This window comes from Salvelinus alpinus, chromosome 32, assembly GCF_045679555.1.
Source record: "Salvelinus alpinus chromosome 32, SLU_Salpinus.1, whole genome shotgun sequence".
NCBI lineage: Eukaryota > Metazoa > Chordata > Actinopteri > Salmoniformes > Salmonidae > Salvelinus > Salvelinus alpinus.
Genome location: NC_092117.1, coordinates 7,498,323 through 7,515,351, shown reverse-complemented (window position 1 = coordinate 7,515,351; position 17,029 = coordinate 7,498,323). Strand labels below are relative to the sequence as shown.

At 42.9% G+C, this 17,029-nt stretch overlaps 1 protein-coding gene across 2 annotated transcripts in view; it reads left to right on the top strand.

Moving 5' to 3' along the window:
• Positions 1-13,212, top strand: part of kmo (kynurenine 3-monooxygenase) — a 28,783-nt gene extending 15,571 nt beyond the window's left edge. For both annotated transcript variants that reach the window (XM_071379550.1, XM_071379551.1), the window contains exons 7-16: positions 1,309-1,396; positions 3,063-3,228; positions 3,662-3,733; positions 6,973-7,094; positions 7,686-7,833; positions 8,129-8,186; positions 8,438-8,520; positions 11,708-11,809; positions 11,968-12,027; positions 12,785-13,212. In XM_071379550.1, coding sequence (XP_071235651.1) covers positions 1,309-1,396; positions 3,063-3,228; positions 3,662-3,733; positions 6,973-7,094; positions 7,686-7,833; positions 8,129-8,186; positions 8,438-8,520; positions 11,708-11,809; positions 11,968-12,027; positions 12,785-12,928 — 1,043 coding nt within the window. In that variant the 3' untranslated portion in view covers positions 12,929-13,212. The remainder of the gene's footprint in view (positions 1-1,308; positions 1,397-3,062; positions 3,229-3,661; positions 3,734-6,972; positions 7,095-7,685; positions 7,834-8,128; positions 8,187-8,437; positions 8,521-11,707; positions 11,810-11,967; positions 12,028-12,784) is intronic.
• Positions 13,213-17,029: the final 3,817 nt, after the last annotated feature.

Below are 17,029 nucleotides of genomic sequence, written 5' to 3'. Positions count from 1 at the left end.
GCGACCCCTAAGGGGTGTGTGCTCAGCCCCCTCCTGTACTTCCTGTTCACTCATGACTGCATGGCCATGCACGACTCTCCAACACCATCATTAAATTTGCAGATGACACAACAGTGGTAGGCCAGATCACCGACAACAATGAGACAGCCTATAGGGTGGAGGTCAGAGACCTGGCCGTGTGGTGCCAGGACAACAACCTTTCCCTCATCGTGATCAAGACAAAGGTGTTGATTGTGGACTACAGGAAAAAGAGTGCAGAGCACGCCCCCATTCTCTTCGACGGGGCTACAGTGGAGTAGGTTGAGAGCTTCAAGTTCCTTTGTGTCCACATCACCAACAGACTAACATGGTCCAAGCACACCATGACAGTCATGAAGCGGGCACGACAAAACCTATTCCCCCCTCAAGAGCCTGAAAAGATTTGGCATGGGTCCTCAGATCCTCAAAAGGTTCTACAGCTACACCATCGAGAGCATCCTGACTGGTTGCATCACTGCCTGGTATGGCAACTGCTCGGCCTCCGACCGCAAGGCACTACAGGGGGTAGTGCGTACGGCCCAGTACATCACTGGGGCCAAGCTTCCTGCCATCCAGGACCTCTATAGCAGGCGGTGTCAGAGAAAGGCCCTGAAAATTGTCGAAGACTCCAGCCACCCTAGTCATCGACTGTTCTCTCTGCTACCACACGATAAGACTCACGAACATCTAGTCAAATTGCTACCCAGACTATTCACATTGCCCCCCCCCTCCCCTCTCCACACCACTGCCAATCTCTGTTGTCATCTATGCATAGTCACTTTAATTAACTCTACCTACGTGTATATACTACCTCAACTAACCGGTGCCCCTGCACATTGACTCTGTACCGGTACCCCTCTGTTTATATTGTTGTTTTTTGCTCCTCTTTAATTACTTGTTACTTTTATCTCTTATTCTTATCTGTATTTTTTGAAACTGCACTGTCAGTTAGGGACTGTAAGGTCTACACCTATTGTGTGGACTTTACACCTATCGGCGCATGTGACGAATAAAATTTGATTTGATTTGAAATAGAAAAACTCCAACTTCAATGTTGGTCTTTACTGCAGGGCCAACAGTTCCTTACTTTCTCCCCTTCTAATTGCCTCTTCACTTTTTACGTTAATCCTGCAATTAGTTAGTTGTAATTTTGAGTAGAGGAGATATTTCAATGTATTTTTGTTAGCTGTTGCCCAGTGTTTGCAGTGCCATGTAAGTCAACGGCAGAGAATTGTCTTGTCATGACCGTGATATAAGATCTTTTTGTAATTCTTTGTTTTGTAACTGCAGCAGCAGAGACGTATCCCAACACAAATCTGAACTTTGCCCACAAACTACTCGACTGGAGCACTGAAACAGGGGCGATGACCTTTGTCAGGTAAATAGTTACTAATCTCACACACGCACGCACGCACGCACGCACGCACGCACACACACACACACACACACACACACACACACACACACACACACACACACACACACACACACACACACACACACACACACACACACACACACACACACACACACACACACACACCCTCATATTTCTTTCTCTCTCTCTCTTTCTCTCTTCTCTCTCTCGCTCCCTCCCCTGACATGTAAAATGGAGAACTAAGTTCTGTCTAAAATTGCCTTGTTCTTGCTTTATTATTTACGGTTGGTCTCTGTGTTCCTGCATTGTATTTTATGTGGCCTTGTGTGTGTGTTAAACAGCATACAATGCCTTCAAAGTATTCACACCCCTTGACTTTTTCCACATTTTGTTGTGTTACATCCTGAATTTAACAATGATTAAATGTAGATTTGTTTGTCACTAGCCTACACACAATACCCCATAATATCAAAGAGGAATTCTGTTTTTTGAAAATGTTACAAACTGAATTAAACATGGAAAGCTGAAATGTCTTGAACCCCTTTATTATGGCAAGCCTAAATAAGTTCAGGAGTAAACATTTGCTTAAAAAGTCACATAATAAGTTGCATGGACTCACTCTGTGTGCAATAATAGTTTTTAACATGATTTTTGAATGACTACCTAATCGCTGTACCCCACACACCCTACACATACAAGGTCCCTCAGTCGAGCAGTGAATTTCAAACACAGATTCAACCACAAAGAGAAGGGAGGTTTTCCAATGCCTGGCAAAGAGGGCACCTGTTGGTAGATGGGTAAAAAATAAGCAGACATTGTAAATCCCTTTGAGCATGGTGAAGTTATGAATTACACTTTGGATGGTGTGTCAATACACCCAGTCACTACAAAGATACAGGTCCTTCCTAACTCAGTTGCCGGAGAGGAAGGAAACCGCTAATGAATTTCACCATGAGGCCAATGGTGACTTTAAAACAGTTAGTTATTGGCTGTGATAGGAGAAAACTGAGGATGTATCAACAACATTGTAGTTACTCAACAAAACTAACCTAATTGACTGAGTGAACAGAAGGAAGCAGGTACATAATAAAAAGAAACAGATAAAAAGGAACAGAAGGGAGCTTAGCATAGGCAAAATCCTAGAGGAAAACCTGGTTCAGTCTGCTTTCCACCAGACACTGGGAGATGAATTTACCTTTCAGCAGGACAATAACCTGAAACCTGAGTGGCCGAGTTACAGTTTTGACTTAAAACTACCAGAAAATAATAATGGGCAAATGTTGCCCAATCCAGGTGTGTAAAGCTCTTAGAGAATTACCCAGAAAGACTCACAGCTGAAATCGCTGCCAAAGGTGCTTCTACAAAGTGTTGACTCAGAGGTATGAATACTTATGTAAATGAGATATTTCTGTATTTAATTTTCAACACATTTGCAAAGAATTCTAAAAACAGGTTTCACTTTGTAATTATGGGTTATTATTAACTTAGGTAGTAGAAGGTTAGTGCACAAGTCCTATTTATAATTAATTACAAACCGACAACTTTATTTACATTGACGTTTTTACATGATCCCATTTGATTACACATTTTTGTTAACTATAAATAAGGCTCATCATGAATAGCATCTATCTGCGGAATAATGTTCGTACTGTATGGTGTGTCTTAGGGCTGAAGGTGCGAAGGAAGAGATCCAGGCAGACTTGATTGTGGGATGTGATGGAGCGTTCTCTGCCATCCGGAAACAGTTCCTCCGTCAGAGCCGTTTCAACTACAGTCAGACCTACATCCCCCATGGGTACCTGGAGCTCACCATGCCCCCCATCAATGGAGAGGTTGGTCCTCTGATGCTCAGAACATGGCACAGGATCAGACCTGGGGCAATATTCAAAAACAGTCTCGGAGTAGCAAGGCTAGGATCAGTTTAGCCTTTTAGATAATAATGAATAAGGTTATATTGAATGAGCTCTCCTGGTGCAATGCAACTAATGGTATAGTCCCAAAAGTGCATAGCCCACACATTCACCACTGGCTAAATAAAACGCTCAATGTATTTGAAAGAAAGCAAATACTATTTAAACCCAGATCTGCACAGGATGTTTTTATAGTTCATTGTATCACCATAGTGTTCCATTAGGCGCCGGGTGACATCTAATTTTGTATGTTGGTCACCTTTTGGTTGATGCAAAGCTGCTGTGTCTGTTGTATATGATGTGTTTACGTCTTTATACTGTAATAATGCCCTCATTTAATTTACTTTGCCCCCAGTTTGCCATGAAGCCTAATTATCTGCACATATGGCCACGCAACACATTCATGATGATTGCTCTGCCCAACTTGGTGAGTGTAAATTAGAGACTGTATGTTTACCCCGTATGTCCATACTATATTTACCCTTTCAGCTTCATTATCAGCTGCTAAACTTGATAATAGAGCGTAGGCAAGTTTAAACATGTTGGAGAGATGCATTTGTGAAGTGTATACAGTATGAGAAAATGTCTCTAAAATAGTCTCTAACTAATGGCTCTAACTAATGTAAAAGACAATATGGACTCATTAGAATATGTCAAAATAATTAAACATTGGAGTGCATTCGGAAAGTATTCAGACCCCTTCTCCTTTTCCACATTTTGCTACAGCCTTATTCTAAAATGGGAAAAAAATAAAAATAAACCCCTCATCAATCTACACAAAATACCCCATAAGGGCAAAGCAAAAAAAGGGTTTTAGAAACTTACAAATACCTTATTTACATAAGTATTCAGACCCTTTGCTATGAGACTCGAAATTGAGCTCAGGTGCATCCTGTTTCCGTTGATCATCCTTGAGATGTTTCTACAACTTGGAGTCCACCTGTGGTAAATTCAATTGATTGGACACGATTATAGTAAGGCACACACCTGTCTAGTTAAGGTCCCACAGTTGACAGTGCATGTCAGACCAAAAACCAAGCCGTGAGGTCAAATAAATTGTCCGTAGAGCTCCGAGATAGGATTGTGTCGGGTCACAGATCTGGGGAAGGGTACCAAAACATTTCTGCAGCATTGAAGGTCCACAAGAACACAGTGGCCTCCATCATTCTTAAATGGAAGAATTTTGGAACCACCAAGACTCTTCCTAGAGCTGGTCACCTGGCCAAATTAAGCAATCGGGGGAGAAGGGCCTTGGTCAGGGAGGTGACCAAGAACCCGATGGTCACTCTGACAGAGCTCCAGAGTTCCTCTAGGGAGATGGGAGAACCTTCCAGAAGGACAACCATCTATGCAGCACTCCACCAATCAGTACTTTATGGTAGAGTGACCACCTGGCCAATACCCTCCCTACAGTGAAGCATGGTGGTGGCAGTATCATGCTGTGGGGATGATTAGTCGGGATTGAAGGAAAGAGGAACTGCGCAAAGTATAAAGAGATCCTTGATGAAAACCTGCTGCAGAGCGCTCAGGATCTCAGACTAGAGCGAAGGTTCAACTTCCAACAGGACAACAACCCTAAGCACACAGCCAAGACAATGCAGGAGTGGCTTTGGGACAAGTCTCTGAATGTCCTTGAGTGGCCCAGCCAAACCTGATTGAACATCTCTGGAGAGACCTGAAAATAGCTATGCAGCAATGCTCCTCATCCAACCTGACCAAGCTTGAGAGGATCTGCAGAGAAGAATGGGAGAAACTCCCCAAATACAGGTGTGCCAAGCTTGTAGCGTCATACCCAAGAACACTCAAGGCTGTAATCGTTGCCAAAGGGTCTGAATACTTATGTAAATGTGATATTTCAGTTATTATAATTTTTTTTAAACCTGTTTTTGCTTTGTCATTATGGGGTATTGTGTGTAGATTGATTAAGAAAAAAAACGATTTAATCAATTCTAGAATAAGGTTTTAACGTAACAACATGTGGAAAAAGTGAAGGGGTCTGAATACTTTCCAAATGCACTATATATCGCACCTAAGCTGTGCTGTAATGTCACAATAATGACATAGTGTATTTATACAGTATGTCATGTTGCAAAAGAGACTTATCACCGTTAGGAAGTCACAGTGTAAACAGGGTTATTTGACCCTTGACCTCAGAACATAGGTCTCCTGGTCCAGCGCCCGATGTTCACTTTACCAAAAATAAAATATTTAGTGACAAAACCTTTTTCACCATCTTCACATCTCAAATAGCCTGGGTCCCACAGGTCCAGCCCTACTTTTTAACAGATGTGAAGATTCAAAGAAAATGTCAGCAAAACATTTATAGCAGATAGTCAGTAATCCCATCTCTCAGCCTCCACAACTGCTACTATTAATACCATTATGATAGTTCTGCCTGACTGATTCAGAGAAAGCTGTTCTGTTTTGTGGCCAGGTTAAAGCACTCAATTCAAGGGTACATTAGTACTGTTACTCAGTACAGCCCCAGTGTGCATTGGGAGGACGGTGAAAAATGCCCTGCTGCCGGGGAAACGCCATGGTAACGACACTCCTAGGACGCATGGGATAGGCTGGCCTGATGCTGATGGATAGCCAGGGCTGACCCGGCAGCTGCTAATACACCCACCATCATCATCTCTCTGCTCCACATCCATCAGTCCAAGTGGATTATCCATTTTGGCCAGCGAAGATCACATGACCATGTTGGCGTGGAAGTTGATGCATATTAACGGACTAAGTAATGGATTTGCCAATAAGCAACATCCATCAACTAGATGCATGGCATGTTAGCCACTCAGGGAGTTAACGGAAGTCATCAGGTCTCAAACAAGGTTACTGAGAGCATGGTTAACTGAATCCCCATTAATAAGAAAGTGCTCTCATTTCACACAATCAGGTTTTTTACTGCATAGTGTAAAAAATAAAAAACACGGCCTCCCAAGTGGCGGCATCACTACAGACCCGGGTTCGATCCCAGCCGTGACCGAGAGACCCATGAGGCGGCGCACAATTGGCCCTGCGTCGTCTGGGTTAGGGGAGGTTTTGGACGGCCGGCATGTCCTTGTCCCATCGCGCTCAAGCAACTCCTGTAGCAGGCCCGGGCGCATGCATGCTGACACAGTCGCCACTTGTGCGGTGTTTCCTCCGACACATTGGAGCGGCTGGCTTCCGGGTTAAGCGAGCAGTGTGTCAAGAACCAGTGAGGCTTGGCAGGGTTGTGTTTTGGAGGACGCATGGCTCTCGACCTTCACCTCTCCCGAGTCTGTACGGGAGTTGCAGCAATGGGACAAGCCTGTAACTACCAATTTGGATATCACGAAAAAGGGGTAAAAAAAAAGAAAAAAGAATCAACTTTCTGTATTTAAATTGAAACTACTAAATCTAGATATAAAGTATGTAGAAAAGATAGTGATCTATATATTTTTTTATAAGAAATATTTGACAATTACCAATCACTAAAATAAATGCTAGACAAAATCGATGAATTCAGGAGTATTGATTTTGTTTAAATGTTTGAGCATAAGAACACAGCATTAGCCATGGCAAAATGTATAGAATTGCAGGAAGTTAGCTTTAACCCCCCCCTGCCACTCCCACAACCTAAACCCCTTTTTTGATCCAGATGTTCAGGCTTACTACGTTAATCTCCATATTGTTTGTTCTTAGGACAAGACTTTCACCTGCACACTCTTCATGCCATTTGAGGAGTTTGAGAAAGTTACCACGGGCGACCAGGTCATCAAGTTTTTCCAGAAATACTTTCCCGATGCCATCCCACTAATAGGAGCGTAAGTGACTTTCTCTCCCCCGTCCCTCCATCCTTACCTCCCTCATCCCTCCCTCTCCTTATCATTTTCCTGCATCAGGACAGCTCAAACAGCCGCTGTCTCTCGAGCGTGTAATTACTGACCCAACGGTACATGGCCTGGAGAGCTGAGTTTTCAATTTGAACTGAACAGCAAGTTGCAGTTGATAGTGAGATAGGACAGGGACGGGGTGGGGAAACAGCTGAGGTGTGTAACTCCTTTAGGTATTTTCAGGGTTGATTTGAAATGAGGCAGGAGAAACCGCTGAATTGCTGTTTACTTTTAGAATCACCCACACACAGTCTAAATTCACAGTTGAATTTGCGTATTTATTTTCAATTAGAGAATGTTACGCCTACGATATAACACCCCTAGCTCAGTGTGTTGTTTGAAGTCCTAGCTGCACTCCTCTGCCAATGCAAGCCTGAAAAATATGATTATATTCTCCTCTTATGAGATACAGTGGTTGAAAAGAGAGCATGGATAAGGTACTACAGTGCAGCTGTATATGAGAAATCAGCACGTACCACACTATGCATATCAATGTCATAGTGGTCATTCTGTGTCTCACAGGGAGGCTCTTAAGAGGGATTATTTCCATCTGCCAGCCCAGGCCATGGTGTCCGTGAAGTGCTCCCCATATCACTTTGGTGACAAGTGCGTCCTTATGGGCGATGCAGCCCACGCCGTGGTGCCATTCTATGGTCAGGGGATGAACGCAGTAAGTAGAAATATATGTAGTATATACAGAGTGGGACAGTGAGAGGGGGAGGAGGATGGAAGATATGAGACCTCTGTGGTCTCTTGTGGCTCAGCTAAGAGTATGGTGCTAGCAATGCCAAGGTCATAGGTTAATTGTATGCCACTCAACACATACATACTCTATGCTATTAATGCATTCACTGCACTCACTGTAATTCGCATTTGGATCAAAACATCTGCTCAGTGCCATAATTATTATTATAAGACATATTGACTCAATGTCATTTGAAACATGTTGTTAACTCATCTTTCAGGGCTTTGAAGACTGCCTTGTTTTCAACGAAATCATGGACCAGCTCAACGAAGACTTCAGTGAGTAAACACACGTAATATTACAGACTGCAAGGCAAATATGCATTGAAAGTCAGAGCACCAGAGCATCAACATCACGTTCCCCCTGACGCCTGCTAAATTAGTTTGTTTTGTTAGTGGAGCAGAACATCCATGTTTCATTTCATGCACGTGTGCGTGTCTGAGGGTGTTTGGAAAAGGTAGACACATTTCCATTCTAACCAATTACGTATAATCTGTTCATTCTAAGCTATTTATAATTTTTATTTCAGGTGCTGTTCTGCCTGAGTACACCAGAGTCCGAGTCCCAGACGACCACGCTATTGCAGACCTGGCCATGTACAACTACGTCGAAGTAACGTAGTACCCATTTAGATATTAGTACTTAATGCAAAATCAATCACCTGAGGCCATTCATTAGGGCATGCTACGGAAAAACGTTTTAAAATGTTTTGCTTTGGAAAACAGAAATTAAGTCCAAGTAGTTCCTCTTTGTATTAGTCTGTCTTCTTTCATTTGGTGCCTAATGAATACGACCCAATTTTGCCATACACAACTACGGTGATCAAACTGTACGCCCAGATTTCAGCGACACTGGATCTATAGAACTATATAATGAAAAGCTCCATATAGATAATGAAACACTTTATTTAGAAGAGGGATGGTGATGACCTTCCAATTTAATGAAAGCACAAATATATACAGTGGGGAGAACAAGTATTTGATACACTGACGATTTTGCAGGTTTTCCTACTTACAAAGCATGTAGAGGTCTGTAATTTTTATCATAGGTACACTTCAACTGTGAGAGAAGGAATCTAAAACAAAAATCCAGAAAATCACATTGTATGATTTTTAAGTAATTAATTTGCATTTTATTGCATGACATAAGTATTTGATACATCAGATAAGCAGAACTGAATATTTGGTACAGAAACCTTAGTTTGCAATTACAGAGATCATACGTTTCCTGTAGTTCTTGACCAGGTTTGCACACACTGCAGCAGGGATTTTGGCCCACTCCTCCATACAGACCTTCTCCAGATCCTTCAGGTTTCGGGGCTGTCGCTGGGCAATACGGACTTTCGGCTCCCTCCAAAGATTTTCTATTGGGTTCAGGTCTGGAGACTGGCTAGGCCACTCCAGGACCTTGAGATGCTTCTTACGGAGCCACTCCTTAGTTGCCCTGGCTGTGTGTTTCGGGTCGTTGTCATGCTGGAAGACCCAGCCACGACCCATCTTCAATGCTCTTACTGAGGGAAGGAGGTTGTTGGTCAAGATCTCGCGATACATGGCCCCATCCATCCTCCCCTCAATACGGTGCAGTCGTCCTGTCCCCTTTGCAGAAAAGCATCCCCAAAGAATGATGTTTCCACCTCCATGCTTCACGGTTGGGATGGTGTTCTTGGGGTTGTACTCATCCTTCTATTCCTCCAAACACGGCGAGTGGAGTTTAGAGCAAAAAGCTCTATTTTTGTCTCATCAGACCACATGACCTTCTCCCATTCCTCCTCTGGATCATCCAGATGGTCATTGGCAAACTTCAGACGGGCCTGGACATGCGCTGGCTTGAGCAGGGGGACCTTGCGTGCGCTGCAGGATTTTAATCCATGACGGCGTAGTGTGTTACTAATGGTTTTCTTTGAGACTGTGGTCCCAGCTCTCTTCAGGTCATTGACCAGGTCCTGCCGTGTAGTTCTGGGCTGATCCCTCACATTCCTCATGATCATTGATGCCCCACGAGGTGAGATCTTGCATGGAGCCCCAGTCCGAGGGTGATTGACCGTCATCTTGAACTTCTTCCATTTTCTAATAATTGTGCCAACAGTTGTTGCCTTCTCACCAAGCTGCTTGCCTATTGTCCTGTAGCCCATCCCAGCCTTGTACAGGTCTACAATTTATCCCTGATGTCCTTACACAGCTCTCTGGTCTTGGCCATTGTGGAGAGGTTGGAGTCTGTTTGATTGAGTGTGTGGACAGGTGTCTTTTATACAGGTAACGAGTTCAAACAGGTGCAGTTAATACAGGTAATGAGTGGAGAACAGGAGGGCTTCTTAAAGAAAAACTAACAGGTCTGTGAGAGCCGGAATTCTTACTGGTTGGTAGGTTTTCAAATACTTATGTCATGCAATAAAATGCAAATTAATTACTTAAAAATCATACAATGTGATTTTCTGGATTTTTGTTTTAGATTCCGTCTCTCACAGTTGAAGTGTACCTATGATAAAAATGACAGACCTCTACATGCTTTGTAAGTAGGAAAACCTGCAAAATCGGCAGTGTATCAAATACTTGTTCTCCCCACTGTATATGCCATTTAGCAGACACTTTTATCCAAAAGCAACCTACAGCCAGGAGTGCATTCATTTTCTTACATACGGCTGGTCCCGAGAATCAAACCCACTATCCTGGCATTGTAAGCACCGTGCTCTACCAACTGAACTACAGCGGGCCAATGTGAGCTGAATATCATATCTGTATAACATTATAGACTATCTACTTAGCGTGGCCTCTGTCTGCATCAATCAACAGCTTAACGGCCATTCTCATTGATTCGACATCATGTCACAATTATGGCTTTTACAAATGGATTAATATATATAATCTCCAGCATTTAATGAAGCCCCGCTGAATGAATTAGTGGCACCAAGAAGACAAGATAACACAAACACACTAAGACAGGGTGGTAAGGCAGCCTAGTGGTTAGAGCTTTGGGCCAGTAACCGAAAGGTTGCTGGATTGAATCCCTGAGCTGACAAGGTAAAAACCTGTTGTTCTGCCCCTGAACAAGGCAGTTAACCCTCTGTTTCGCCGAAGATGTCGGTTAAGACAGCCCCCCGCACCTCTCCGATTCAGACACTTTTCAGTTGAATGCATTCAGTTGTACAACTAACTACTGTAGGTATCCCCCCTTTCCCAAAGGCTCTCTGACCCTCATGTGTTTTAACATACCCAATTAGCACAACTTATTAATGTCATTTCAATTTCATAGCGCTTGTCTTCCAAAATATCCAGAGAGAATATCCACAGGCAGAGCAGTGGGACGTATGTAAATGTACCTGTACTTGGGTTGGGGATTGAGTTGATTGAGTCTAGAGTAATTGACAGGAAGCCAGCTCTCTCTCTAACCGTCCGTCCTTTTAATCCATTTATCTGTGCACAAAGACAGCAATTGGTCTTAGTGTTACTCTCCACGTACATACTGTCACATTGGCGCTGTAGCCATTCTTGCCAGAGATCACACACGTGAAACACACACCCACAAACAACACCTTGGCAAGAGTCCTTCAGAATCATAAGAACACCTGATTACAGAGCGAAAGGTAGCCTTCGCTCCATGGACATGCTTGTGAAAATTGGCACCTATTGGTCTTTAACGAGCCTGCATTACCTGCAGTATCATAAAGCAGGTTTATGATACTGCAGGTAATGCATGTGAATGTCACTGCAATGACATGCATTACAGGAGAAATAATGGGTTTTTCATTATGATGAGCGCAGATGGTTCGATTTGCTAACAGATGTATTTTGTATCCTTCTAGATGCGGGCACACGTCAATTCCAAATGGTTCCTGTTCCGAAAATACGTTGACAATTTCCTTCACATTATCATGCCAAGGACAATAATTCCCTTATACACAATGGCAAGTGTTTCCCAGTACATTTAAGTCCAGTTGGATAATACATTAAATTGAATACATTTTAATATGATTTTAAGTGTGCATTACTGCGAAGCATTGTAAAAGTCTCTTTCTGTGTGTTTCTGTGTGCATCTCTGTCTCTCACCATTCACTGATCCCAGGTTACATTTACCAGGACAAGGTACCATAAGGCGGTAAAACGCTGGCACTGGCAAGACAAAGTAAGAAAGGACATTGTACACATTCATTTTACACTGTTCAAGGGTCTTTAAGTGCATACATCTTCTTTTATACAGTTCTGTTTTTTCTTTGTCTATCTGGCCTTTCTGACATTTTGAAAGGGCAAGTATTCATTAACCTACTACTGCTTGAATATTGCTTTCAGAAATGTTTTCAAAAGCAAGATAAGAAAAAGGGAATTGATTCTAACCAGAGTGACCTAGGAAAGTTATAATTTAGAACACTTGTCTTGTTGCAACCAAAAAGAAGATACTGCTTATCCAGGCTGTATCACATCCGGTCGTGATTGGGAGTCCCATAGGGCGGCGCACAATTGCCCCACTGTCGTCCGGGGTTGGCCCGGGGTAGGCCGTCATTGTAAATAAGAATTTGTTTTTAACTGACTTGCCTAGTTAAACAAAGGTTAAATAAAAAATATTTTAAAAATAGTTCCCTGTCTGACAAAGAGATATGGTATGGTCGGTGGCTATTATGATTTGTAGGGGTTGAGATTGCTAGTCGAGCCTGTTGTCCCTGGCACTGATTCAAGTTGTCTGACCTGCCATCTTTGACGTTTGTCTTAACAAATGGATGTGAGGTAATGTCAAGGAGAAGGGAGAGATAATTGTTGCTATAGCCAACAGTCTTTGAAAATAACATCACAGTGGTAAAATTGTACTTTGAAAATGGATGGATGGGATTTTTGGATTAATGTTGGAATTAAGTGGAAAATGAACTTGATTATCTTGTTCCCCTCAGGTGATCAACCAAGGCCTGTTGTTCTGCGCTGCAGTGACTGTCGCGGGTGGCTCCTACCTGCTAGTCAGATACCCCCCTAACATGCCAAACATCCCCACCGAGCAGCTGTGGTCCAGGCTGCAGGCCCTCAAGAGTCCCTTCTGAGTGGTTGTGGGTCATACCACTCCAACCCAGATAGAGGGGTGGAAACTGAGCTACAAACAGCAGAGATCAAATCAACTGATCTCAAAACAGATGGGAAAAAGACAAGTGTTCTGCGACCCAATTACCAATGAGATTTTGATCATGTACTCAATAAAGATTTAATTTACTGTAATTGAAGGCCTGTGGGGCACATTGTGTTAATGTATACTGAACAAAAATCCGTAAATATGTAAAGTGTTGGTCCCATGTTTCATGAGCTAAAATAAAAGAGCACAGAAATGTTCCATACGCACAAAAAGCTTATTTTTCTACACATTTTTTGCCCAAATTTGTTTAAATACCTGTTAGTGAGCATTTCTTATTTGTCAAGATAATCCATCCACCTGACAGGTGTGGCATATCAAGAAGCTGATTAAACAGCATGATCATTACACAGGTGCACCTTGTGATGGGGACAATAAAAGGCCACTCTAAAATGTGCAGTTTTGTCACACAACACAATGCCACAGTTGTATCAAGTTTTGAGGTAGCGTGCAATTGGCATGCCGACTGCAGAAATGTCCACTAGAGCTGTTGCCAGAGAATTGAATGTTCATTTCTCTACCATAAGCCGCATCCAATGCCATTTTAGAGAATTTGGCAGTACATCCAACCGGCCTCACAACCTCAGACCACGTGTAACCAGGCAAGCCCAGGACCTCCATATCTGGCTTCTTCACTTGCAGGATCGTCTGAGACCAGCCACCCGGACAGATGATGAAAATGTGGGTTTGCATAACCAAGAATTTATGCATAAATTGTCAGAAACCGTCTCAGGGAAGCTCATCTGTGCGCTCATTGTCCTGACCAGGGTCGTAACCAACTTCAGTGGGCAAATGCTCACCTTCAAAGGCCACTGCCACACCGGAGAAATGTGCTCTTCATGGATGAATCCAGAATCTCAGTCGTGTGGGCGAGCGATAAGCTGATGTCAACGTTGTGAACAGAGTGCCCCATGGTGGCGGTGTGGTTATCGTATAGGCAGACATAAGCTACGGGCAATGAACACAATTGCATTTTATCGATGGCAATTTGAATGCCATGGCGAGATCCTGAAGCCCATTGTCATGCCATTTATCCGCTGCCATCATCTCTTGTTTAATGATAACGCAAGGCCCATGTCACAAGGATCTGTACACAATTCCTGGAAGCTGAAAATGTCCCAGTTATTCAATCACCTGCATACTCACCAGACATGTCACCCATTGAGCATGTTTGGGATGCTCTGAATCGACATGTACGACAGCATGTTCCAGTTCCCATTAATATCCAGCATCTTCGCACAGCCATTGAAGAGGAGTGGGACAACTTTCCACAAGCCACAATGAACAGCCTGATCAACTCTATGTGAAGGAGATGCATCGCGCTGCATGAGGCAAATGGTGGTCACACCAGATACTGACTGCTTTTCTGATCCACATCCCTACCTTTTCTTAAAGGTATCTGTGACCAAAATTTGCATACAGTATCTGTATTCCTAGTCATGTGAAATCCATAGATTAGAGCCGAATGAATTTACATCAATTGACTGATTTCCTTATATGAACTGTAACTCGGTAAAATCGTTGAAATTGTTGCATGTTGCGTTTATATTTATGTTCAGTGTATATTACTGACTAACATCCAACTCATGTCAGCCATGATACAGTAACTAAACAATCCAGATAATTTGGGGCATATTGTCCCAGTTCTATGTCAGGTCAATGTGATATGCTTGCCAGAAAATAACATATGTTGGATTTCTGTGGACGTGTTATTAAATGAATCAAATATAAATAAAGTTATTATCCTGATGGTCAGTACGTTAAAACCACAGTAATGTTTTTGGATTGAAGTTGCACATGCAAGGAAATGCATATAAGAAGATGGCAAAAAGAAGTTACTATGAGAAAGCATCAATACAGGACTAAGATTGAATCGTACTACACCGACTCCGACGCTCGTCGGATGTGGCTGGGCTTGCAAACTATTACAGACTAGAAAGGGACGCACAGCCGCGAGCTGCCCAGTGACATGAACCTCCCAGACAATCTAAATTACTTCTATGCTCGCTTCGAGGCAAGCAACACTGAAACATGCAGAAAAGGAGCCCCGGGCCAGACCGTGGCTCCTGCGGTAGATGAGTGGTTCCGGCACGCGGAGGAGGTGTGGAACAATGCACACGTGAGACTCCAGCGCGCTGTCCATTGTCAGAAGGAGCATGCAGACCGTCACCGCAGTGAGACCCCTGTGTTCCATCCTGGGGATCACGTCTGGCTCTCTACCAGGATCCTCCCACTCCGCCTGCCCTGCAAGAAGCTGAGCCCCCGGGTTGTGGGGCCGTTCATGGTTCTCCGGAAGGTCAATGAAGTGACATACAGGTTACAATTGCCCAGTCACTACTGTATCTCACCCTCTTTTCATGTCTCCCTTCTCAGGCCGGTTGTTCCTGGTTCCCTAGCTGATGCTGTCCCCCACGACACACCTAGACATCTAGAGGAGCCCGGCGTATGCTGTCAGATCCCTACTGGGGGTCCCTACTAGGGAAAAAAACAAAACGTGCAGCCCTTGGGGTCCCGAGGACCGAGTTTGGGAAACCCTGCTCTAGTGCGTGTGGTGAAATGAAATAAGGAACATGAAAAAAATTGCATCTCATCCATGGCTTACTTAAGTATAGGCAGGGGTGAAAGTAAGCCGGTCCGGCAAAATAAATTAGTGGGGGTACGCATTACCGGTAAAACATGAGCTTTTCACAATAATTAAAACAGATTCAAAGAAAACTGTGGTCTAGTACTGTATGTATAATTTCCACGTCAGTCGCATGAAACATTTGCAAATAGACCTGAAAACGTGTGGAATACGCTCCAAAATGCTGTGTAGTTCGACAATAACACAGATATTTTGCCAAGGCAGAGATGAGTGGATGAGACTGAGATGCGCGTGGACAGCAGTGTACACATCAATTCAGGTTACAAGACTTGCTTAGGCCTAATGACTGACAAATGTCATTCATAGCACTTTTTGGTGTTTTGTAACTGATGTCTCTTTGCATTCATCAAATGGCACTGTATGGATGACAGAATTGTTTTAAGGGAGGAGTAGTCTAATAGTTTGAATAGTAACTGCCCACTGGGCACAGACGTCAGTTCAATGCCTAGTTTTGATTTACATTTGGTTGAGTTGTCAACTAACCTGAATTCAACATGAAATCAACAAATGTCACCATGTCATTGGATTTAGGTAAAACGTTTGGTGAAAAAGAGACTAAATTCCCTTATGTTGATTACTTTTTTCATATCCAAACAGTATTCCACGTTGAACGTCATCACTTCTAGGGCTCCTGAGTGGCGCAGCGGTCTGAGGCACTGCATCTTAGTGCTAGAGATGTCACTACAGATCCTGGTTTAATTCCAGGCTGAATCACAACTGATTGGGAATCCCATAGGGTGGCGCACAGTGTTGTTAGAGTTTGGTGGGGTTAGGCCGTTGTTGTCAATAAGAATTTCTGTTTAATTAAGGATTAGCCCCTTTTTTTTCCATTTTCACCTAAAATGACATAACCAAATCTAACTGCCTGCAGCTCAGGACCTGAAGCAAGGATATACATATTCCTGGTACCATTTGAAAGGAAACACTTTAAAGTTCATGGAAATGTGAAAGGAATGTAGTAGAATATAACACAATAGATCTGGTAAAAGATAATACAAAGAAAGAAACAATCGTTCTTTTGTATTTTTTTGTACCTTCATCTTTGAAATGCAAAAGAAAGGCCATCATGTATTATTCCAGCCCAGGTGCAATTTAGATTTTGGCCACTAGATGGCATCAGTGTATGTGCAAAGTTTTAGACTGATCCAATGAACCATTGTATTTATGTTCAAACTTTTGTATCAAGACTGCCCAAATGTGCCTAATTTGTTTATTAATAACTTTTCATGTTCAAAATTGTGCACTCTCCTCAAACAATAGCATGGTATTCTTTCACTGTAATAGCTACTGTAAATTGGACAGTGCAGTTAGATTAACCAGAATTTAAGCTTTCTGCGAATATCAGATATGTCTATGTCCTGGGAAACTTTCTTG